The 26,268-nt window shown below is 40.7% G+C and overlaps 1 protein-coding gene across 6 annotated transcripts in view; it reads right to left on the bottom strand.

The window, feature by feature from the left end:
- Positions 1-26,268, bottom strand: part of TMCC1 (transmembrane and coiled-coil domain family 1) — a 97,758-nt gene that overhangs the window by 34,714 nt on the left and 36,776 nt on the right. Inside the window, exon 1 of one of the 6 annotated variants that reach the window (XM_035106543.3) lies at positions 25,001-25,573. The exons of 4 other annotated variants lie outside the window; for them this stretch is intronic. In XM_035106543.3, the coding sequence (XP_034962434.3) occupies positions 25,001-25,039 (39 nt within the window). In that variant the 5' untranslated portion in view covers positions 25,040-25,573. Of the gene's footprint in view, positions 1-506; positions 673-25,000; positions 25,574-26,268 lie in introns of those variants that run through there. One more of the 6 variants, XM_088662350.1, reaches the window with a different exon arrangement.

Below are 26,268 nucleotides of genomic sequence, written 5' to 3'. Positions count from 1 at the left end.
CATAGAAAAGGGCAGCTTTATAATGCCCAATTATTCTTCCATCATAAAAAGCAAGCAAAAAAATGTGCACAAACACATCATTTATTACTGGCACTATTTATATGACACAAATGGAACAAAAAACAACAACCATATAACCATTTCAAGTCCATCTCATTACAGTTCCAAAAGAGACCAAGCAGGCATGCAAAACAGAAAAGGTATGGCTAAAGTCATTCATTCAAGCCTCCCACTTTCAAATCCTTCTACATGATGAATATGGTTTATGCCTGCTATATATTTCTGACTTATTTCATGCTCTGAATCAGCCTGGATAACCAGGACTTAGTGTATGTCTATGACAGAATGAATGAAAATAGCAGACAGCAGCTATTTCAGAAATGAATAGAGCATCTTTTGAAGAAATGCTTCATTGCATGTATTCAATGCCTATCTGCATGTTGAGCTTTCTCTCACTAGAACTTTAGCAAAAGCACCACTAAAGAAGGGAGGGTAACAAAACATACTGTATCAGAAGAGGATGTCGAGGTTTCCATGCTGGCTCTGAAGCAAGCAAAAGAGCGTGCAGTAAAGCCGAAGGCTTCTCCCTAGCTTGAACATGCTGTCCTAGAGAGTAAGGTTAAGCAGAATGTTGCTCTAGCCTTGTTAGACTGAATTCTGTCCTGCCAATTCAGTATGAATAGAATATGAAGCAGGGGCACCCTAGGCATGTTGGCAGAGCTCTGAGTGGATGTTCTAGAAAGAGAGAGCGACTCCTAACAAGCAAACTGCTCTGTGTGTCACATGAACAATCTTCAGCTGTGTCACGAAGCCCACTAAAAATATTCCCAGCCTCTGACAGAGAAAAACAAAGCTGGAGTTCCTTTTTTTGTAACAGTACTGCAAGCAAGGATGATTTCTTCCTTACAGATATAGGAAGAACAGCACCACGTTTGTTTTTACCCAGAGGGAAGGCAAAAAAAGCTACACCACAGACTAATTACATTTTAGCTTTAATAGTGGTGACTTGGAAACGCCTCCCCCCATCCTATATGAACATACCTGCCTCCATCAACACCCACCCTTGGAGTTCTGGGTTTCTGTGTCTCCGTCTTCCAAAGGATGGTAAGTGGTAATTTGGGGCAGTGGCATCAAAACTGTGCAACTCTCTCCATAGGGAAACTTACTTTACTTTGGTGGCCTCATGACAGCAGGCCACTTTATCTTCTTTTAAGAGAGCCTTTGAACTTGCCTAAGTGATCTTTCATGATAATTTGACCGCTGCATTTATTATTAACCCTCCATGTTGCTGTTACTAACTGCCCCTCAAAATACACTGGCTGTGTTAGCACATCATGTTAAACCAGGGCTCATGGCCCTTTTTTTGCCCATAGGCACATCTGCAAACTGGGTAAACTGTCATGGGCACCCCTGCCACCCTGCAATTAATCACATACTGAAACCTGGTCTATTGGCTAAAACAGACTGCTTCTTTCAAGCCTAATTTCATGGGTGGGAGGGGCGTGGTGGGGAAGGCCTCTCTGGACACACATGCAGGTACCATGTTGGTAACCCCCTGCAGTAAAATAGTTAACATTTGACTATGGTTTAGTGTGAAGAAGTAGTGCATTGGGGCTTGCTGCTCAAAAGTGCCTGCTTTGGTCTTCCCTGGGCCACAAGGAACAAACCAGAAAGTTTGGCTACCATGCAAACAAACCATGAGTGGTAGCCAAGGTTTGTTTAGAGAAAACTTCCTGGAGTATGGATGACACAACATGCCAACGCTTATGGTTTGCTGCTCCTGAGATGGCAATGGATTTTGTGATGTATCTACCAGCAAGCTGCACATTCACATTAACCTTAATAACTCACAGGACCTCGGTATATGAGAGCCTTTTGCAATGAATTTTTTTTGCCTATGCAGATGGTGACAATGAATTAAGCTTGTTAAATTCAACTATCGGAGCAGCTTCCATCTCCTTCTAGAACAATATTTTTAACCAGTTTCTATTCTTGTTAGATCAAAAAACCATGATGAGGATTGATGAACTTCACCCCATACCCAATTAAGAGTAATGCTTACTACTGCCAGGTCTTCAGGACCAAATTTAAAGGCACAGGTGTTTAGTTTACTTTTATCCCACTTTTAAAAAAGGATTTAACACAGTTTACAACAGGGGTTGGCAACGTGCGGCCCACGAAGACCGTTTTACCAGCCCACAAGCTGCCCCTGAACCGAGCCACCCGCTTGGCGAGTCCCCCGCCATGATTTCACAGAATGACAAAGGACTCATTTGGAGCCCAGAAATCAGGACTACCACCACTGAATTTAGAACAGATGTTTTGAATTCAAGTATAATCACACATACCAGTACTTGAATCACACATGGGACGTGGGTGGCACTGTGGGTTAAACCACAGAGCCTGGGGCTTGCCAATCAGAAGGTCAGCGGTTCGAATCCCCGTGATGGGGTGAGCTCCCATTGCTCGGTCCCTGCTCCTGCCAACCTAGCAGTTTGAAAGCACAAAATGCAAGTAGATAAATAGGTACCGCTCTGGCGGGAAGGTAAGTGGCGTTTCTGTGCGCTGCTCTGGTTCGCCAGAAGTGGCTTAGTCATGCTGGCCACATGACCCGGAAGCTGTACACCGGCTCCCTCGGCCAGTAAAGCAAGATGAGTGCTGCAACTCCAGAGTCGTCTGCGACTGGACCTAATGGTCAGGGGTCCCTTTACCTTTACCTATAATCACACATATCATGCAAACACTTATTCAGTTCAGCTGCTAAATTATGAACTCTTTCTTTAACTTGAGAGGGCTATTTTTAAGGTGTTTTCCTGATTTGCTCGAGCATGGGTGTATTTACTGAAATGATGTTAGAAACATCCATGCTCGAGCAAATCAGGAAAACACCTTAAAAATAGCCCTCTCAAGTTAAAGAAAGATTCCTGTCTGAAGCAGAACTGATTCTACATCAGCAGATGGAGCTCTAGTCTAAGGGTGGAATTCAGTGCTGCACTAAGGAACTCATTCAGGCATTGCAAGCATTTCTGCTTGCCAGATGGACCAACCTGCCACCCTCCTCCCACTGTGTGCTGTTCTGAGGTTTCTTCCCAACCCTCCCAAACAGATTTCAGGAGGGGCAGGAGGACTCCTGTTAGAGGACTCATTGCGCCAGCTTCTCCTAGTGCAACAACTTACCTTCGTTGCATTCAACCCCCACTATTCACTGACTCCACCTATGTAATTGTTCCTTTGCATAATTGTTAAATCTCAGCGTAATTTATTGTTCCTTTTGTTAATGTAATGTGCACATATATGGCTCAATACCCAGTAACAATACTAATGGGAATATAAAAGGCACACATCATTTCAGAATTTGCATAAGAGGCCTTACTGAAAGGTTCTAAGGCTCCCAAAAGAAATAAGATTATTATTAATCATGCAAGAAGCCTTTAAAATAAGTGTGGCTTAATAAAAAATAAACTTTTCAACATGCAATAAGCAAGGTGTACAAATTCTATACAGTACTATCAAGCTTAATCTTGTTCTGTAGCGAAAAAAATACTTTGTCTATTTCAGATCAAACACTACCCAGGAACACATGATCCAACCAAAGTAAAACTTTCAGTTCCTTGATCACAAAGTTAAAGCACACACGTGAGTCTTCCATTAAAATCAATCATATCTAAAAATGTTCAGCCAACTGTAATATATCCAATCCACTTATGACAATGTAAACATAGAAACAAAGAACATAGAATTGTAGAGTTGGAAAAGACTCTGAGGATCATCTAGTGAAGTCCAACCCCCTGCAATGCATGAATGTGCAGCCATCCCATACAGCAGGCATGTCCAAAGTCCGTTTCGGGGGCCTAATCTGGCCCCCATGGCAGTATATGTCCTGGGATAAAATCCTTTAAAAAAGCTCAGCAATTTCATTCCTAAAAAAAGCTCAAGAGTTTTGGGTGGCCCTCACACGTATTCACTTCATCAAATCTGGCCCTCTTTGAAAAAAGTTTGGGCACCCCTGCCATACAGGGATCGAACCAGCAACCTTGGGCATTACCAGCATCACACTCTAAGTCTAACCAATTGAACTATTCAGGCTCTTCATCACAGATTGAGTTTGAGGGGGGGGACCCTTAAAATGAGTTCCAATGACTAGCTAAATATTGGCCACACATTTTAAAAACAATGTATTGGAATTAATCCTGCAATAGGTTTGATACATATTACACACTGGTTTTATTTATGACAACTAATTTGCCAGAACACATAATTTAAATTTGGTAGACAAATTCTAGTCATCTGTATTTACCAAATCATTACTGGAGCAGTGTGACAAAATACACTTTAACACAATATAGCCTTCTACTTCTGTCTTTGCCTCCATGTTAAGGAAGTAGATATGAAATAATAAAGAAAAGTGTATTTCAACCAATAAGCTACCCTACCCTGGACAGACCGACAGAGTTACCACCAAGCATGAACCCAGACACCTATTCCCTTCAAAATTAATCACTACACCCCTCTTCACAATAATTTTATTTTGAGTCTTTTAAAGTTGATTGCTTATGAAGATCCCATCACAACTTTAACTGATACTCTGTACTGTATCTGACTATCACATCATTTTCACTACCAAAAGGTACTGAGGAACCCTTTCTCAAAAAGCCTTGTCTCCAGACTAAGGTATCAGATACAAGCCTCAAGTTACTATACTATTAGTTTAAAAATTCCATCTGGTTAATTAGGACTGTTAGACTGGAGGGATGGAACAGCTTGCAGCAGAGCTGCACAGAGCTACAGTAGAAGTTTTTGCACCAGATCACATACTAAATATTTTGTGGCGAATTTTAAGTCATTTGTAAAGTCATCATTACTGCTCTTGGATAAAAAACATATATTCTATAGAGAACCTCCTTTAGGCTGTTCTAGAGAGGGTTGGGAACAATGTATGTTAACAGATGCTTACTTATGGAGAATAGTTTTTTTCTGCTGGCACATACACAATTTTCTTGCTTTCATCAACAGTGTATAGCAGTTAGAGGGGAGGGACTAAACATCCCCATTCACCTATGCTGTCCACAGCCTCTCATACAAATTAACCAGGCATTTATTTAACAGAACTACTGTAGTAAGAAATCTTGCATTGACAGTAAGTGATGGCTGGAGTAGAACTTCCATGATTATTCAAATATTAATTAAGAAACGTACGGTAAGCAGAAACCTATGAAATATTTATCAATAAAGATGAATAGTTCACATAAGGTAGAATTTGGTAAACAAGATGTCATTTGAAACACATTTGCCAAGATATTCATTTGCAGCTAGAGCTTTCTAGCCAAATGTTAAGCTACCTTTATTCCCAAGTGCAGCACAACCCCCAAAGGGAAAGATGAATTGAAACAAACAGCAGGGTATGAAACAGTAAGAGAGAGGTGGAAATAATACACATTAGAAAGGCCAATTTTGACACATTTTAAAAAAGTTATTAGAATTTGTAGTTTCTAATGACAACTTTATTAAAATATATTAAAATATATATTCACGCAGCTACAGCAGACCCACTTCCACATTCCATTTATGGGGTATATGACTAGTGTTGCCAACTTTTCAGGCAAAGCTCCTGTATCTTTAACAATTGTCTCGCATACAAAAATACTGGAATAGAAATTGTCCCACAGAGAAAAGTGATGCAATCCTTAGTTGGCGAGGCTTGGGACTGCAGTTTGTAACTGAGTTTTCCTGCTACATTTTGCATATTGGATCTGTTAAAAAGGCGTAGGAGCCATTCCAAAAATGTAATTTGGGCTAGCATACTGGAGACTCTGCTTGAGTGCCTGAGCTCTGGAATGAGCTCACTTTGCAATTTAGCATTTATTAAGTGGACTTTTATTCTCATGGACAACAGAGGCAACAAATGCAAATGAACTGGCTGCCCAGTTCTTCAACTGCCCAAATTTTGCTGAGACAATCACAAATTTAAAACTCCTTTTCTAGGGGAAAAAACCCCCTCTCCAATAGTTCTCATTTGCCTATGATAGCTACTGCTGAAGCCCAGAGTAGAAACACAAAGAGGTTTCCTCCTAGAGTTGCATTCTTGATATTATTTATTTACATCCATTTATTATATAGGATTACAAGTGGGACTGTAAGCTTAGTGACATGGCACATGCTTTGCATACAGAAAGCCTTGGGTTTAATCCAGAGCAGATAGGGCTCACATCTTACACCAGGCATCGGCAACCTTCGGCCCATGGGCCGCCCGTGAACTGAGCCACCCGCTCGGCAAACCCCTGTGCGCTGCGGTAAACTGGCATAACGCAGCGCGGGGACTCGCCGAGTGGCACCGGAAATCGTGTCTATGCAGCCGCAGAAGCGATTTCTAGCACTGCAGACATTTTGGAAATGGGCAGCCAGCACCGGAAATCGCTTCCAAAATGTCCACAGCGCCAAGAATCGCTTCTGCACAGCCGCAGACATGCGCAGAAGCCATTTCCGGTGTTCTGGGCATGGGTAGCATGGCACAGGAAATCGCTTCTGCACCTGTGTGGCCCACAGACGATAGTCTGTGGGAATCCTCCGACCCATGGGCAGAAAACGCTGCCGACACCTGTCCTACACTCTCCCATTCCAGTGTGGCTGCAGATGAGTTTGGAAGCTTTTACTCCCACTTCAGATGAACCACACGGCTTGCTGCATCATCTGAACCCAAATTGCTGATAAGACTAACTGGTAAGTGGAAAGCTAATCAACCATAATTTACAAAGCTGATTTGTTTCCACTAATCAGTTTAAAATTAACAACAATTTAGAATTTGGACAGCATACTACATTGTGGTTAATCTAAACAGGAGGTGTAAACTTCCAGTCTCCTTTTTGTGGCTGTGCTGGAGGCAGAGAGGGCCATTATGCCTTATACATGCATACATACATACATACATACATAATTTTATTTATATCCCACCTTTCCACAGTTCAAACATGCTCAAGGTAGATTACAACATGAAAAAATATGTAATGATAAAATAACAAAAGTAGTCAAACAATAAATAAAACATTAAAAATACACAACCAAACTGAAAAATCTCCACATAAATCACAATTATAGATTCCAAAAAAGCATTAACAACACCAACACCCCCACAACCAAAATCCCCAAAACAGCACCCTAGCCCAATTCAGCAGCCTCACCCACATATTTGTAGCTGGAGTCAGTTAGGGCCCCAGGCAAGGTGGAAAAGGCCTGCAAGGCAGGGAACAAGTTTTCCAGGACTCACAGGCAAGTTATCTTATCCTTTTAACACTACACCATGACTTAGTGCTCACATGCAGGCTTGTGTGCCATCTGGAGCCAACTGCTTGCCTGCACTTTTAGTTTCCATTTTCAGCTTGTGGCCCATTTGAATCTAGACCAGGCTTCCTCAAACTCGACCCTCCAGGTGTTTTTGGCCTACAACTTCCATGATCCCTAGCTAGCAGAACCAGTGGTCAGGGATGATGGGAATTGTAGTCTCAAAACATCTGGAAGGCCGAGTTTGTGGAAGCCTGATCTAGACTGTGTTGCCCACATCACACCAGATGACTGAGCTGCCCCACTCACCCACCCATGCATAGTCCTCATGTTTAAATAGTCTCATCAGCAAAGCGTAGGAGGGTATGTCCATGTAGGGCAGGCATCCCCAAACTTCGGCCCTCCAGATGTTTTGGACTACAATTCCCATCTTCCCTGACCATTGGTCCTGCTAGCTAGGGATCATGGAAGTTGTAGGCCAAAACATCTGGAGGGCTGCAGTTTGGGGATGCCTGATGTAGGGTTTGTGGAGAACATCTATAAATAATATGGTTTCTAGTTTGGAATTCCAGTGGATTTGGATTAGTATTATTATTTGGTCTTTACATGGTTGTGGCTTGACAGAGGGTAAAGGAAGAAGTGGTAGGAAACAGGCAAAGATGGCACAGCAAAGAGCCCTAGCTGTTAAGTGAGGCATAAAACAAGATTGAAGGGGAAGGGGAAGGGAAAACACCGGGCATTTTTAAATAAGACAGTTCCAACTCACCTCTCTTTTTGAAGGGTTGGTCTGCATGGCTTTTAAATGCAGCCTCCTTCCGTTCCTCCAGTCCTCTTCTTGGCATAATTATGCTTGTATCTACATTGCTGTATTAAAATTCCCAGCCAATGTTTCAAAGCACATCCTTGCTCTGCACTACAGAAGTAACTGAATTGTTCAAGAAGAACATATAGCTACAGTGATCAGTCTCTAGAGCAAGGTTGCCAGACATCCCTAGTCCTGAAGGGTTTGACTCTCTTGTCACTCTCTCACTGTTAAATATATCACCACTCTGAAAATAATAAAAGCCTTAGCCGTTGCTTTTGTTGAAAAAGGACAGAAAGAAAAACGATATAAATATATGTACCAGGGGCTGTGTGCTATCCATTTCAAATTCTGAGCTTAGAACCGTTAATTCTGAACTCCTCTTTTTAGCAACTGTTTCTGTTTTGTTCCTTTGTTTGGATTGTTTTTTTTAATAGCAATGGATCAAGGATAGTGGGATTAATTGGAAGGTGGTTTTAAGTGGGGCGGAAGATGCAGATGGAAACTAAGGCATGGAGTGGAGAGAAACAAACAGTTGAGCAGGATATGGAAGACTTGATTTATTGGTTAGTGAAAGTCACATCTTGTCTTCCTTTCCCTCTAACTTCTTACTTGTCAGGATATAACATTAGCAGACCTCCAGTATTTTCTCCACAAAGTCTAGATACATTTAGGAAAAACTCTCAGGATGCCAAATTATGTGCTGAATATCAGATTCTGAAGTGCGGAGTCACAATCTCACACTTGCCAAGTTACATATATGGCCCTCTAAGTTTTGACTGTGATTTATAGAAGAAAAGTATTTTTGAATTTACTTATCTTTTATTAGTATTCCACTAAAAGAAACATCATTAGAAGTTAAGAAATTAACTGCTTCTGAAAGACCTGCCCTTCAAAGATGGAGCTTCACTGGCTGATTCAACTTAACAAATGAAAGCAGAGGCTCTTTACAAGCCACCAAAATATAAATCAACTTGTCTCCTTAGGATATACAGTAAACCTATCACTTATTGAAAAGGAAAAGCAAGGAAGAGAGCTCTTAAGTGTAATTAGGCATAAAACATGTTTAAGAACTCAAGCCAGCAGCCTAAACAGTAGCAACCTAGGTCCATGGAGGCTTTGACAGAAGCAGAATGGCATCTCCCAAGAGGTGGATTATGCATAAAAGGAGAACAGCAGTTTGAACATACTCAAGTTGTTTCAGCCAATTAGACAGATTGGAAAGGGGTGATATGTGATATTGGCAGAGTTGCACTGAATACGAGTGAATGATGATAAAAGTACAGCCTGATACTTCATGTGTGCAAAGAGCAAACCTGTACAGTACTGCAATCTCATTAAGAACTATCGGTACCTTGTTCTGTTCTCAAAGCACCCCAAAGCCAACATGGAGCAGGATAAGCTTGTTAGAGGTTTGAGTCAGCTTCTAGCTATTTGACATCCATCTATCTTGGGAGACAATGGAGCAGTGCACCTTTGGGGGTGAAGTCATAAGGGTACCAAGTAGGCAAATGTGGTACAGTTGTCAGAGAGCTGGACTAGAAAGGTTGAAAATATCACTTTACCATTAAGTTCACTGGGTGACCATGCACAATTTACTCTCACAGCATAACCTGCTCCACAGGGTTGATTTGAATTGGGGAAAACTATATATGCTACCTTGAAGGAAAAGTGAGATATAAATGTATATGCCTACTGGATTCCAGCTTCCAAACAGATGGGAAGCTCTCATTTAGAGTTCATGTGGTCACTCTACTAGAGGCAGCTGTAATCCTGTTGAGGCTTTCTCTATGGAAATGGCTTGGAGGTTACTTTCATTGGTTCTGCTCAAACATTAGCTTGTGTGTAGGAGCACACATTTGTACTTGTAGTGGGTGGGAAGACTGGTGCAATAAGAAAGTCAATTTAAATTGTGAAGGCAAAGGGAGAAAACACTTATTTGAAGCTATACCTTTACAATAATATATCTTTCCAGTTTCTGTTGTAAAATTTACCTAAGACATATGCCAAAAGACACTAACCCACTTGAAGGATGAACAACCAATGAAAGCAACAAAAGATGATTGTGCATAGTATATACTTTATGATGATTATAAGGCAATTTCTTGTTTTTTAAAAAGCCAGTATCAAATTACAACCTATTCAACTTCTGATTTTTCAAAAATAGTGTTTTAAATCTCCAGTGTTAAAACAGAAGAAATAATCAGTATCTTGCTTTAAATGACTTCTGAAAGGCAAGTACAAAGAAAGCCAATCTGAAGACTGCAACAGATTATCTCAGGTGCAGCTTGTAACTGAATTTTCAACTGTAGAAAAACATTCTTTTCCAAGCCTTCCAGTCAAAACAAAGTGGGTACAGTCATACCTCAGTTTAAGTACGCTTCAGGTTGAGTACTTTCAGTTTAAGTACTCCGCGGACCCATCTGGAATGGATTAATCCACTTTCCATTACTTTCAATGGGAAAGTTCACTTCAGGTTAAGTACGCTTCAGGTTAAGTACGGATTTCCAGAACCAATTAAGTACTTAACCTGAGGTACCACTTTATTTGGTTTCCACAGTGCTCAACAACCCTGTTCTACACACCAATGCAATTAATAATGTAGCTGACCATAGCTGCCAAGTTATCCCTTTTTTACAGGGATTTTCCCTTATGCTGAATAGGCTTACTCGCGAGAAAAGGGAAAACTTGGCAGCTATGTAGCTGACATATACTGGACATTCATATCATGTCATTCAATCAAGGTTTTACATTAAGATTAATGGCAAAAATATTCAACTGAGGCCAATGAATCTGCCTTTTAGTAGTGACAATGAGGGCTATACTAAATTTCCAACATAATTACTACCCATTATATATAAACAACATTTCTTCCAGCTTGTAATTGAATTGCAGGGATCTTGTATTTTCCCAGCCCTGGGGTTTTGTTCCTAAGAAGAAGCGACTTTCTCCAAGCTGCATATCCTTTGCTTCTGCAATGCTGTGCGGGCACGTTACATTGGCACCTGTCATTAATGACATCACAGCAATACCCAAGGAATAACAGCCACCTCTCCCTCCAGCAAGCTTACATCATTTTATGAACTTTTTGAGCAGTTTACATACTTGTTGGCTATGAATTGCTACACTGGGTTAACACAGCACTTCCCAGAGTTAGTTTACAACCAAGGCTTCATCTCTCATTCTTGCTATGCCATCATTTAAAAAATACTTAGAAGAGTAACATTTTTTGAAATAGTTACAGGTAGGTAGCCGTGTTGGTCTGATGTAGTCGAAACAAAATAAAAAAATTCCTTCCAGCAGCACCTTAGAGACCAACTAAGTTTGTCATAGGTATGAGCTTTCGTGTGCATGCACACTTCTTCAGATACACTGGAGAAGTGTGCATGCACACGAAAGCTCATACCGATGACAAACTTAGTTGGTCTCTAAGGTGCTGCTGGAAGGAATTTTTTTATTTTTTGAAATGTTGTTAAGAATGTAGGAGCAGCAGGCCAAAAGCCCAATGTCCTGTTCTCACAGTCCAGATAGATGCCTGTGGTAAGTCTCAAAGCAGGACCTGAGAGCACCAGTACTCTCTCCACTTGTGATTCTCAGCACATGAGAGGCATGGTGGCTACCGGTAGTAGCTATTGATAACCTTATTCTCCATGGAACTGTTGAATCCTCTTATGAAACTATCCAAGTTGGTGTCTGTGCATTCATTCTATTTCATATAAAAATATTGGTCTTCCCACATTACAAGGGAATGTGGTGCTGTATTCATCAGAGCTAAAATACACCACAAAGGATATAAGACCAACTTGGGCCCCACATCTATTTATTGTGGAGGAATGCCTTATTATGTAGTGGACAGTTTATCCCATGTCCAAAACCGATTCCCATTTTTGGATGGCTGTTCTAGTTTGCAATGACACTTTTGCCATTTGCCCTTCCAACATCATTAGTGCCCCTCTGTGCACAGCCATGGAATTATCTTCAGTCTGTTAAAGCTCCCTCACACTTTATACAACAGTTATGTTTGCTGCAAGAAACACCACCTCTGATAGAGCAGGACAAACAGAAGTAGCCAGACATTCTCTCTCAGCCTAATCTACCTAAACAGCTGTTGTGGGGATAAAAGGGTGAGGGTCCATGCACTCGCTTGGAAGTTCTTGGAGAATAAGCAGGAAATAAACATGATAAATGAAATGTACTGGAATGTGTACCTACCATTCATAATCTACATGTCTGATGTAGAAAAGGCTGGTGTAGTTCTGACAAATGCTACTGTTCTATGAAATGGCCCTTAGGCTCTCAGTATTGGTAGGCACATTTGCTCATCTATGCCCATCACTATAAGCTCTCACTAAAGCTACTTGCAAAAGTTGTACTATTGAACCTGTATTGTGATGTTAGTCTACCCCTACAGCACACAAGGAAAACAGTAATTTGAAGAGGCTATGAAAGCAGCTGTGATTGCAGCACCCTATGTTTAATGCATGATTTCTGTCTGTGCATATTTTGTTTTCTTGTGATATAATTTGTTCCTCTCTTCCATTTGGAAAGGCTTTAAGAGATAGCTTGAGGCTACACCACTTCTTAGAGATGTCATAAGCAATTATTTATATCTAATACTCAGCCACAAAAGTGTAATCAAGTCTCAATAAAGATGCATTACTGGCACACTGTGTGTGACCCCTGTGCATGAGAATGCTTAGAGTGTATTTTTAGCAGGACTATGGTTAACTCTGCATAATACCACATTTTCTCATTCAATTAAATGGTATTATGAAGACATGCATTGGAATCCATCAATCCTCTTGGATTTTCAGGGTAAAGAAGATCTGATGCTCAAATAATTTCCAAGGGGTGGTTGTGTTTGTCTGTTGCAGTAAAACTAAGAGTCCAGTGGCATCTGATGAAGTGGACTATAGACCATGAAAACTTACATCATAATAAATCTTAAGCCTTTAAGATGCAACAAGGTTCATTCTGTTCAAATGTATTTCCCAGTTTAAGTCTTCACTTTCGGGGGGGGGAGAGGGGGGCTGAACTCCACGTGATCCTGGGGAGCAACTAAAAAGCCTCAGATGTTGTAAACTTTCTCTGCAATAGGGCTGCCATACATCCGGATTTTCCCAGACATCACTGAGATTTCAAAGGCAGAACTGATGTCTGGGGGGAATTTCCGAAATGTGGTGCTTTGCCCTGGATCTTAGGCAAGCCAATAGAAAAATTGTGGTCAAAAATTGGGGGTGTCCTGGTTTTTACTTTTTGAAATATGGCAACCCTACCTTACAGGGGAGTTTCTCCAGCTCTTTGATCATTTTGGTTGCCTTCTCTTCCAGCTCTACAATATCCTTTTTAGGTGCAGCATCAACTGTATACAACATTCCTAGTGTAGTAGCAACCATATTATTTGTTTAAAGGCATATTCACTGTTTTATTTGCAATCCCTTTCCTAATTACCCCTAACATGGAATTTGCTTTTTTCACAGATGTTGCACTTGATGGAATATAACTCTCAAGCTGAAAAAGCTTTCCACCTTTTCATACCTGTCATACTCAATTTATGTGCCATCTGAATGCAAGGATTTTGGCCCCCACCTCATCTAGAGGACTTTCGTTCATAGCTACTTGTGACTAGCAAGACATTCAAAACAATTTATTTGTTGATTTTTTTATGTTATTATGTTTCAAGGAGCTTTGAATTTTGGGGGAAACAGTTTTTAAAGGCTATATTTTGTTTCAAAGTACCGGAAATTCATTGCTTTTGAATATAATTCCTTTTGTACCATGGTGGTTAATACAGATTGCAAAAGTGCTTGTACATAGTTAAGTCTTCAGATATGCTTGAAGGGTGGTAGGAGCTACTGCTACTAAATTATGAAGTGCAAATTAGAACACAGTATCTATTCTGGTTATTTATTTTACACATTAAGTTGCTTAAAAGGAAAATTTCTAAAACTAAAACCAGTCATAGTTTCAAATAATAAACTGGCTGCATGCTACAAAGTATCTGTGCTGAATATCAGAAGAAATAGGCTTTGCTTGGAAAGTAAGACAATTTGCAAAAAGCAATCCAGAAAAATAAAATATAGTAACCTAAAATTGCACACACTGCAAATTATGCCAAGCAAGCCACATACAGCATGGATATCATATGTAATTACATTCTAAACTGCAAGCTTTCCAACCACCTAACAAAAGTACCATCCATGTAATTTCAGAAGAAGGGATTGTGAAGAAAAAGCCTGGTGTCTGGCCACTCCATTTCCATCTACCAGAAGGTATCCACAGTGAGTCACAGATACAACAAAAATGGGCCTTCAGTAAGAGTAAGGACCTTTTAGCAATCTGGGTTGCAATAGCAACATGCGATAGCAACCTAATCTCCATGCAGCCTTATCTATGATTGTGTGATCAACAATATCTGTAATATTATTTGACAGCACCGGCAGTTAGTAGTGGTTATTCTGGGTGAAGAAAATATGCACATAAAAGAACAAGAAATCTTAAAAGATTTGTTGATCCACAGGTGCAAGACCCTGTGGATATCATCTGTCTGGATACCACACTTCTTACAAATATCAGTAAATGGTAGATGTTTATGAATAGACAGCAAATCTTACATCATTCAACACTTCTGCACTTTTTGCACATGTAGCAGCACACATGAGGTGTATGTTATCAAGGTTTCCTGCAAAAAAAATGAAGTGTAGAAAAATAAAATGCAATCAGGCATTTTTTGAAAAAGAGCTTCACCCCATGATCGACTCCATAATTTCTGTGTTTTTCACCAACTTATTTATTTATTATATTTATATCCCACCTTTCCTTCAAGAAGAAAGTGAATCTTAGACAGGTAATCAGACAGATGTTTTTAGAAAGCAAAATCACTCTTAGTTGCTACACTGGTTATGACAGTATTCCTTCTTTTAAGTCCTTTGTGCTTATAAGCAAAAGAGATTCAGATTGCTTAACGTCTATTCAAGGGTTAATTATAGAAAAATAGAAAACCAGTTTGCGGACAACCCGTAAGGCAGGAAATAAGGTGAGAGGTGGATAATGGAAAAACATGAGCTAGGAAAAAAACCAGCTGTCACAAAAGAGAATTCCAGTCTTGATTGCATTTAGATAAAAAACCTGCAATAGAATTAAGTATTGTCAAAAGTTTCCATTATGAGAACTGAAATGAAGAATTGGATTTCAAAACAATCAAATCTCAAACAATTTGATGTGGCCTCTACTCCCTTGTCTGTGTCAATTACTCTTTGTAATTCAGAGAATACTGAACAATGAACAAGCCCAGGAAAGGACTGAATATGCACTTTGTATAGAAATAATAGCTTCATAATGTAAACATTTACTACTATTTATAGTAGCACAAAATGCAATTATACTAACTTTCCCCTTCTGGAAAGAAAGATCCAATTCAATTGCCTCCAAAAGAGTTTTGGAGAAGAACAAACAAACTTCATGTTCACAACACAATCCTAAAAAGCTATAACCAGCACAGATAAAACTACATTTCTTTATGCTATCATTCAAATGACACCTCAAAGAACAGTCATTCAAAGGTCTAATAAACATTCCTTGATGATGATGCTTCTAAGCAATATGCAAAACTGTCATTCTAGTTAACAGAATCTTTACTTTTCATGGAACAAATGCTGTTTTGGCAGCTTTTTATATATGCCACAGTATATGTAAAGCACAGAGATTGCAACTGTGCTTATTACACTTGAATCAATTTTACAAAGACAAAGCAGATGAGGAATGGTTCTATTTGCTGAAGTATTAACCTCAGTTAATTATCAACCTACTAAATCATTACAAAGTGCCAATGGAAAAATCTCATTGGAAAAAAACTACTTCTTAGGATACAAGGAGGGAGGGGGAGTGTGAAGTATATAAGTAGGTATTAGTGTGCAGTCCAAATGTGAAACAATTCAGAGAGCACTAAATCCAAAAATACAAGGAAATAAATGTGCAGTTACCTCAATTCAGAGCAACCATCAAGTTCCTTTACAGCACTTAAAAGTATGCAAGCTATTTACATACAACTACAATCATCTCAATGAATTCAATAAATTAAAGAATTTGAATTTAATATAAATTGAAGAATAAATCAGTTGCTTCCACTGATTAATCTGACACTAAGAGAGGTATTAATATGCAACTGAAAAGATATAAATGTAACAACAACAACAACCACCTCCAAGTCCATTTGCTATACATACACTATGGCATTCTACCAGGTAAGCAATACTAAGTTTACTGAAAACAAATAGCTTTAAAAAATTGTTTGCCTCCTTTCCTTTCCATAGTCCAAACCTTGTTCAAGGAGGCTTACAACATAAAAAATACATAATTACAAGCATAACAAAAATAGTCGTAAACAATCATAAAAAAGCACACAACCAAATTGAGCAATTTCAACATAAATAATAAAAATGTAAGATAAATATACTAAAAAATAATATCAATAGCAGCAACAACCTGCCTCCAAAACAAATCCCTCTAAACCAGTGTTTCCCAACTGGGGGCCATATGGCCTCCTGGACACACACACACACACACACACACACACACACACACACACAGGATATTCTAAGGGGGCCACAGGTGAAAAATGCATAAATAGGGGGCAACAGCAAGGGACTAGGGGGCCACAGAGGGAATTGAGAAGTGAAGGGGGGATCCTGATTGACTGGCTATCTGCTTGTCCAATCACAAGAGGGTAAGAGGGCAGCCCACCAGGGCCTATAGCTCCTTTTTGACATGTGCATTTTCTTCCAGCAGGACAGGGCGATCACTGAGGCTCCCATTTTGACCAGAAGAGCCCCTGATCCAGAACCCCTAGGTTAGGTAAATGTGGTGTTGGGGTGGCAATGGGTATGGCTGGGCAAGCCAGAGCTGCTTGTTGCTGCCACCAGTGATTGTCCCATTGGCAGCCTGCACTCTGCAAGGTGCAGGGTGCAATCCACCCCAACACCTAGTAGATGTTGATGAAGGCCATAGAGCCCGTCGGCAGCATCGGCCCAGCTCTGCAAGGCACAAGGTGACATCCTAGCCGAGCGGGGTCGTTTGGTGCTGCTGACTTACATCTTGGCCTCCTTCCCAGAGCCCGACACTTTGTTTAGCTGGCTTTGAGAAGGCAGTGCAAGGGCTGTGAGGGGAGCGTAAAATTATGGCCTCCCTCCTCCCCTCCCGTGGAAGAAGACAGTGTGCAGCCCATGGGTTCCATGTCCAAGTACTCTTGTGGTCACTTGGTATAAAAGTTGGACCACCCTGCTTTAAGAGAATAAAGAATACATAACAATTATGTATTTTAAAGTACTTGTTGCTGGGCTGTTTGTAGAAATTGCCTCAAGCAAACACCTAATAAACCTCAAAAAATTCAACTGTCTACAGAAATGAAGCACCCCTGTGTATTGCTAAAGGTCAATCCAATTACTCAGGTGAATTACAGGAAAGCACAGAGCTAAATAAGCTCATTGTCCCCAGAAGAATGGCTGGAACATCCCAAATCTAGATTCATATTCTTAGTACTGCATATAAACTTTTGGGGACAAGTATTAAACCAGAGAGCCTAGGGCTTGCCGATCAGAAGGTTGGCAGTTTGAATCCCTGTGACGGGGTGAGCTCCTGTTGCTCGGTCCCAGCTCCTGCTCACCTAGCAGTTTGCAAGCACGTCAAGTGCAAGTAGATAAATAGGTACCGCTCCGGTGGGAAGGTAAATGGCATTTCCGTGCGCTGCTCTGGTTTCGCCAGAAGCAGCTTAGTCATGCTGGCCACATGACCTGGAAGCTGTCTGCGAACAAACGCCTGCTCCCTCGGCCTATAGAGCGAGATGAGTGCCGCAACCCCAGTCGTCCGCGACTGGACCTAATGGTCAGGGGTACCTTAAACTTTATTAATTCAGGAGAATAGCTCATAAAGCTCTCTTTTTTATAGATCTCACCTTTCATTCCAATTAAATGAACCAAAAATTATGCCTCTGAGTTGTACTACAGTGACTCCTCTCTACACCCTCCCGCCTCCAACTAAAAACCCACAACTGGCCATCAGCTTATGAGGATGAACTGGTAGTCCAGGGCACACCATTCTGTCTACATAAACTAGAAGCTGTTAGCTTATGTTATTTTATTATATCTCATAGAAGTGTTTACTTGGGTGTGTATATGAACCATGATCTCACCCATCCTTATTGTAAGATCCATTTGTCATTATACACTATTACTCAAAGCAACTTAAATTACAAAGTGTTACAAAAGCAGTAATAGGAGAATATCTTGAAGGACAAAGAATGAAGGAGATTTTCCAGGAAAAATATTGAAGTGCTTCCCTAATCAGCTTAGCATTCATGACATACACATTGCCAACAAACATGTCCAAAAGGCTGGTCATCTGACACTAATTGGGTCCATAAAAAAGAAAAGGACTATGTTCTTTAAGTCAGTGATACTTTAGAAAATACTAAAGCCACCGGGAGGCTGCTCTATGCAGTAAACCAGAGTAGGAACTGGCATTACATGCTGTTTGGTCACTTCTGCATGGTCTGTAATGCTGTAGCAGCCAGCCATGTAGCATGAGCAACTTTGCAAGGAAAACAGTTCACCGCATGGAACAGATGTCATGGACAGGTGGTTTTTACTGACCTGCACATGGCAGCAGCTGTCAGACTAACAGCTGCAACTACTTCCCTAGTTAGGGAAGCCATCTACCATTTCATTTGTTAATATTTCATTAAGACGGCAAAAACAATTACAATACTGTAAATGCTTGTCAGCAATTTTTTCTTCAAGGAGACAGGTGTTCCGTTGCTGCACACACTTACTGCAGTCTGGCCTATTTTTTAGCTGAACTCCCAAGGTAGAATTCATATGTCTAGTTCATTTGCCCATATGATTTTCATTTAAGGAGATAGTAGGGAGGAAACATTTAAAACAAACATCAAATCAAATATTTGGTTTTTAAAGGGTTTTTCAGAAAAAGCTGTTTTCAGATCAGTGTGTCTAAAGGTACCTCTGACCGTTGGGTCCAGTTGCGGACGACTCTGGGGTTGCACACTCATCTCGCTCTATAGGCCGAGGGAGCTGGCGTTTGTCCGCAGACAGCTTCCGGGTCATGTGGCCAGCATGACTAAGCAGCTTCTGGCGAACCAGAACAGTGCACGGAAACGCCATTTACCTTCCCGCCGGAGCGGTACCTATTTATCTACTTGCACCTCAGTGTGTCTACCCAAAGTTTATTAGATCTGCACTACAACTAAGCATTCCTTATACACACCTTACATTCCAACAGTCTGGGTTCCCTACATGCTCCCAATGGATTAGCAGAGATATAGAAAAGGTAACCAAAGCAGCGCTTGCCTACAAAGTGGAAGGGTTTGCATTACAAGGACTAAGCATAGTTGTGCTCCCTTTTCCTTCTCTGACACACCCGCAAGGATATGATCAGAATCTTCTACTTTTAGACTATCAACAGTTTGATGTAACAAAGTTTGCCACAATTTTGTGTAACCACAAGTATTTTTTGCTGAACCAAGCCACCTTCTCAAGCCATGGTTTGAAGCTATTGGTTTCAATCAACTATTAGATATTAACAACCACAGTTTGTTAGGTTAACATGGCAAACTGTGTTAATCTAACAGAAGTGAAAGTTTCCAAATTCCTCCTTGTAGCTACTCTGGAGGAAGAGAGAACATGTGAATTGGAGGCACACCTATACTTAGTATCTTAAGTGTTTACTGTTTAGCACAATTGTGTTCCAGAATGGAAGGGAAGTGTCTACTATGTGGGTTGTTGAGCCTTACCTCCCTGACATTTCTGTTAAGACAACACATATATTAAGAAGAAAAAAATAAATAAAATCCAGTGTTGTGGCATGACTGATGTTCCCTTGCTTCCCCAAATGAGTTGCCTATTGTGATATTCACTCAGATGTTCCATATTATCCTACCTATATAGTTCAGGCAGGTTATGAAATGAGGGTAAACTATTTTTACCCTCAGCTATTTAGATGATAATTCCTTCTCAGGATTCTAGTCCAGCCAAAATCAGGAGAGGGACTTGGGTTTGTCCATTCCCTTCCTGTGCCCCACCCACTAGTGGAAAGCATTGAGCTGAGATATACCTTTTTCCCACAGCAAAGAGGACAGGGGAGTCCAATGCCAGCAGCAACATACAATGAAATGTTTTAGACAAGTAATATTGAATACACTACAACTGCTATATAAAACAGGTGGTCAGATGTTCTGCTAAATGAGCTGTTCAAGTTATGAAAGCAATTTTCATGAGCTCTCTAAGGCCATTTTAGACTTAGACTGACCCCCATCCCACCTTCACCCAAAGTTAGAGATTATTTTTCTGGACAGCTTTCAGTAGCTCTTAAGTAACTTCTTCTTCTTTTTTACCTCTGTTATGTTATAAAAATCAATGACTGTTTTGTATAAAAATGCTGAATCGTATTACAGTGGTACCTCGGTTTATAAACACAATTGGTTTCGGAACTCTGTTCATAAACTGAAGCGAACTCTCCCATTTAAAGTAATGGAAAGTGGATTAATCTGTTCCAGACGGTCCGCGGAGTACTTAAACTGAAGCGTTCATAAACTGAAGCAAACTCTCCCATTGAAAGTAATGGAAAGTGGATTAATCCGTTCCAGACAGGTCTGCGGAATACTCAACCTGAAGCATACTTAACCGGAAGCATGGGTGTAATTGGTTCCGGAAGTCTGTTCATAAACTGAAGCGAACTTTCCCATTGAAAGTAATGGAAAGTGAATTAATCCGTTCCAGATGGGTCTGCGGCGTTCGTAAACTGAAAATTCGTAAACTGAGGTGTTCATAAACCGAGGTTCCACTGTAATATACTAAGGAATATACCTGACTTCCTGGGAGCTTAAGCACAGTTACCGTAAGCAATTTGGAGCATTACTTCTGTGATCCAAATTGTTTTCATGATGTAAAAGTAGTAAGAACAAATTTGGGGGAGGGGCGATATCACTGATCAGAAGTTAAGCAAATTTAATTTATACTCCTATTGCAAATTCATTACTCCCATATCCACTTTTCTGAATTTGTGACTGGAAGTAGTAAGCTCTAGAATTGTTGATGAAGGGAACAAAGATGTATTTTCTCTATTTTGGCTATCTAGTAGCACTGATTTGCTATAACTGAAGTTTAGGTACTGTGAGTGTCCTGGAGATTAACGCTGATATAAAGCAATATCCTGCATAAGTCTATTAATATAGAGCATGCAGGCTTTCAAGTGATGCAGTACTCTTTATCAGAGTATAAAGGAAACCTACTGTATGTTAGTCTCAGGCACACATAGTATCTCCTCATATGTAGTTACTAGATATCATATCTATAAGAGGTTAACTTTTGAGTTCCTTGTTTGAATGTAGTAGAAGAAAGCATTTTTAATAAGGATAGTAATACTCCATTTAAGATAAAGTTAAAGGTAAAGGGACCCCTGACCATTGGGTCCATTCGTGACCGACTCTGGGGTTGCGGCGCTCATCTCGCGTTATTGGCCAAGGGAGCCGGCGTATAACTTCCAGGTCATGTGGCCAGCATGAAAAAGCCGCTTCTGGCGAACCAGAACAGTACACGGAAACACTGTTTACCTTCCCACTGTAGCGGTACCTATTTATCTACTTGCACTTTGATGTGCGTTTGAACTGCTAGGTTTCCAGTTTAAGATAGACCTCTGTAATTGTCTACCAGATGTTCTACTGCAATGGAATTAACAACAACAACTGAAGAATACAAACAGATATAAATGGTTGACCAATGCTTTTTCCACATGGGGTGTATTTACACAGTACGCATATTATATTCATGTGGCGGTGATGTTTTTTCAGCCACCTTTTGCCAGTCTGTTCACACAATGCAACTTAATAATGCAACTAACTGTGATTAAACTGTTAACTTAAGACATTATAATGGGAGGTAAGGCAAAAAGAGTGCTACACTAGAAAGGCCATACATGTAGCCACCTCCTATTTGTACCATTACGGTATTTTTCCTACTGCAAAATATTTCTTGACTACCAGGAGTGTTGCTGTTGAAAGTGTTAATAACTATGCTCAAATTACTGACGCTGGTATAGTCAATGGTATGCTATAAGGAATAATTAGGTGCAACTGATTGTGTACATTCCTATGATCAGAGAACCATTGTGCACTGAGATGTCCTCCCAGGCACCCTTGCATTAGGTTGTAACTGCTGCATTACCACATTACTGGCATTATTAGCAGTAAAAGTCTTGCCCTGACACAGACTCAGGAAGGGAATACGATCTACTCCATAGTGTATCTATTATATGAACAGGGCACAAGGCTCTTGTACCTTGCAACAACTGCAGACTGTAGACTCCATGTCCATGTGAAATTCATTCACAGGGAAAATGCATTCCAAATTTGAAGAATCCTCAAACACTACCACTTACAAATCAGAAGGAGCAACCACTCAGATAGTATCCAACTCCCCACCCACCCATCGAAGCCCTGCTCTACGTGGGGCTACCTTTGAAGGTGACCCAGAAACTGCAATTAATCCAGAATGCAGCAGCCAGACTGGTGACTGGGCGCGGCCACCGGGACAACATAACACCGGTCCTGAGAGATCTACATTGGCTCCCAGTACGTTTCCAAGCACAATTCAAAGTGTTGGTACTGACCTTTAAAGCCCTAAATGGCCTCGGTCCTGTATACCTGAAGAAGCGTCTCCACGCCCATCGTTCAGCCTGGACACTGAGATCCAGCGCCGAGGGCCTTCTGGCGATTCCCTCACTGCAAGAAGCAAAGCTACAGGGAACCAGGCAGAGGGCCTTCTCGGTAGTGGCACCTGCCCTGTGGAATGCCCTCCCACCAGAGGTCAGAGAGATAAACTAGCTGACATTTAGAAAATACCTAAAGGCAGCCCTGTTTAGGGAAGTTTTTAGTCTGTGGTATTTTAATGTATTTTGATGTGTGTTGGAAGCCGCCCAGAGTGGCAGGGGAAACCCGGCCAGATGGGCGGGGTATTAATAATAATAATAATAATTATTATTATTATTATTATTAATGCACCAGAATCTGTGAGAGCAGAGGGTGGGGTGAGAATCAATGGAGTGATAATGGGTACAGAATACAGTACATGACAGAAATGCATGTATTCTGTACCCATTGAGAAATGCAGTTTAGATTGTTTTAAAAAGCAAGTTTTTAGCTCTTATGGCTGCACAATATGGGGAGCCATAATATTGGGATCAAATTACCGTATATTCCGGCGTATAAGACGACTGGGCGTATAAGACGACCCCCAACTTTTCCAGTAAAAATATAGAGTTTGGGATATACTCGCTGTATTAATAAAACGACCCGGCGTACAAGATGACTCCCGACTTTTGAAAAGATTTTCCTGATTTTCCTGGGTTAAAAAGTAGTCTTATACGCAGGAATATACTGTATATAGAACCTTAAGGCCACAAACTGGCCTCCTTGACTTAATGTAAGATTCAGAAGTCAGTGAGAATAGGTTTCTTTTGTAGAAGAACATAGCTACAGAAACCATGTAAAGTCATTGCATGCCATTATTTTATTATTTAACAACAGTACAGTCTTCATACAACTATTTGAACACACCCACTTCACATTCCCAATAGTGCTCAAAAGATGATCATCAGATTTTACAGCCTATCATTTCAGATGAGTGAGTGGACCTAGGCATAAACCAATTTTAACTATTTCAGTGATAGTGTTTATTTCCTTTTGTAACAACACTTGGAAGAAAGGTTTGGTATTAATATGATCTATATGCTCAGATCCTAAGCATACTTTCTGGGATTACTTGGAAGTAAATAATTTAGCACTGGGAAATAAAGTCACGCTGTGTGTGGACACATGCAAGGGGAGGGAGAAAAATGGATCTGTTTCCACTTACCAGCTCCCAATTTTTATATTGATATTTGATATGTTCATCGCTTTGCTATTTCAAAAATGCTGATGAACTCTGAAAAGGGTCATATGGAATGCCAGTTCATTGCAACACCCTAAAGCTACTGATAGACTGTCTACAGGGAGTGCATTTTGACCTAAATGGAGCATTCAGCTGCTGATCACTGCATTTAACACAAAAAAGAAAGCCTTTAAAGGCATTTTAGTAAAAGAGGTGCAAAATAAGTGTTTGTTTCATTCTTCCCCCCCCCCCAATAAATCCAAACTGGGTATAAAGCTTGAGGCCCAAGACCCTTTAATTCAGATGGCGTCCACAGTATTTGATTCATAACTACATTCTGTCTTATCTTATTCATTTTATTCAGCTTTTAACCTTTTCTGATTTTTTTTAAAAAGAAAACAACTAAAGGGTAGGTTTACAGAATAAACTTATCTACATGTCCAAATTTGAAAAAAAAATACCCATTTTTTAAAAAGCCATCTTAACACACAAAATAGATGGAAAACATTAAGCAGCAGAATTTCTTTAGAACAATTCCTTTGTTCTTCCTGACTAATACTTTTGAAGAGGCAGCAGCAGCTTCCCTCTGCTTTGCTAGGTGGTTATCAGTCAAATACTATTCTATGCAGAAAGTCCACGTGTTCCATTCCACCTTGCTTTTTCCATTGAGCTCATATTGTGGTATATTAATATGAATCTTGTTTCTTCCATATCACACAAGTATGCTAGATATTAAGTCAAAAGAGCAGCAGGCTCACCAAACTCCATAGCTCTGGATTTGCAGAGGGGAAAAAACCCTGTCTGCCAGTAGACAATTTGCTCTAAAAAACCTTTGTGTCTGTTAGAGGGAAGAACAAAAGGCAGAGCTGCTTCCTCTCATACACCAGACCCCCGCCCACCTCTTCCGTACAAGCAGAGATTTCTCTTCTACAAGAGAAATGTGATAATGAGGACAGTCCCACAGATCTTGACGGCAGAAGTAACCTACCTTTGATAGCTGCCTCCTGAGGCTGAAGCGCTGGACCATGGTCACCTTTTTTCTCCAGACAAAGCAATCCACCAGGGGAACGGGAAGGGAAAAGCAAAGAGCAAAGAAGACAGACTGACAGCTGTCTAAAACTGTGTCAAGCAACACATCCTGCAGACTACTAGACGGGCAAACTCCAAGGGGAACCCCTCCTAGTCTTAAAACTTCAAATCAGTTCATTGTTCTTCCGAAAAAGAGCTTGTGAAACATGCAGGCAAAGACAGCGGAGAATGAGAGGAGGGGCAGAATCCTGGAGCTGATCACCCTTGTGCCAAGCTTTTTTAACACTTCCTGTGAGTCAGCTGTGAAGGGTCCTGACAGATGGACCACCCCCTTCTCTAGATTCATTAGCTAAATGTTGCCACGGAACCACCTGAGCCTTGGACGGGACTGACTGGCTGCTCTAGTTAATTCAGGGTGTGGTTAGCAGGCATGTGCCTGAAGTACCGGTAAGAAGGCAAACAGCCAAAACAATCCTCACTAAGATTTAAGCAGCCTCCCTCTTGTGGGTGTCAGCTTTATAAAAACACATGCAAGATCTACTCTTCTACCCTTGTTGCAAAATGCAGCCTAGCTTGCTCAAACCTCAGAGAGTAGGTGGGGGTGGGGAGATAGATGGTTAACAATGGCTCAGAGGAAGCAAGACTCTCTCTCCTACTCTGGGCTCAGCAGCTGCAGGGCTGTGCCTAGTACTACTGGCTACACATTTCCTCTTATTCACATGCTGAGGTCTCACCTCTTTGAGTGATCATCAGGTACAATCACACATACTACAGCAATGACATCAACTTTGCTCGACTCCAAAGCAAATTAGAGGTGTTTGCTTTGTTTCAAGGGGCTAAAAAAGCAGCAAATGATTAACAAGAAACTGAGGTCTGTTGCAGCACTCACAAGAGCCCAGACAGCATCGCGCCAGAGACAATATTTAAAGAGGAGAATATTTTACCACCAGCTTAAATCTTTTCACTCTGTTGCTTCAAATTATACCTAACAAAATCTCACTTGGAAAACTGAATTCAAGAACTGGAACTTTTGACTGATGTCTGTGCCCCAAAACTCTGTCTGCCCTTGAGGAAGTAAGCATACAGTGGCATTCACACTACTTGCAAGTGCCAAATTGCTAGACCAGAGACTGCAGACAGAACGGCAGAATGAGGTGCAGGTTACATTTCCAACTACTACACATGTGCATGTCATCCAGAATTATTATTTTTGGTTTTGCATGCACA

The sequence above is a fragment of the Zootoca vivipara genome, chromosome 2, assembly GCF_965207765.1.
Source record: "Zootoca vivipara chromosome 2, rZooViv2.hap1.1, whole genome shotgun sequence".
Taxonomy (NCBI): Eukaryota; Metazoa; Chordata; class Lepidosauria; order Squamata; family Lacertidae; genus Zootoca; species Zootoca vivipara.
This window is presented reverse-complemented; position numbering and strand designations above follow the sequence as displayed.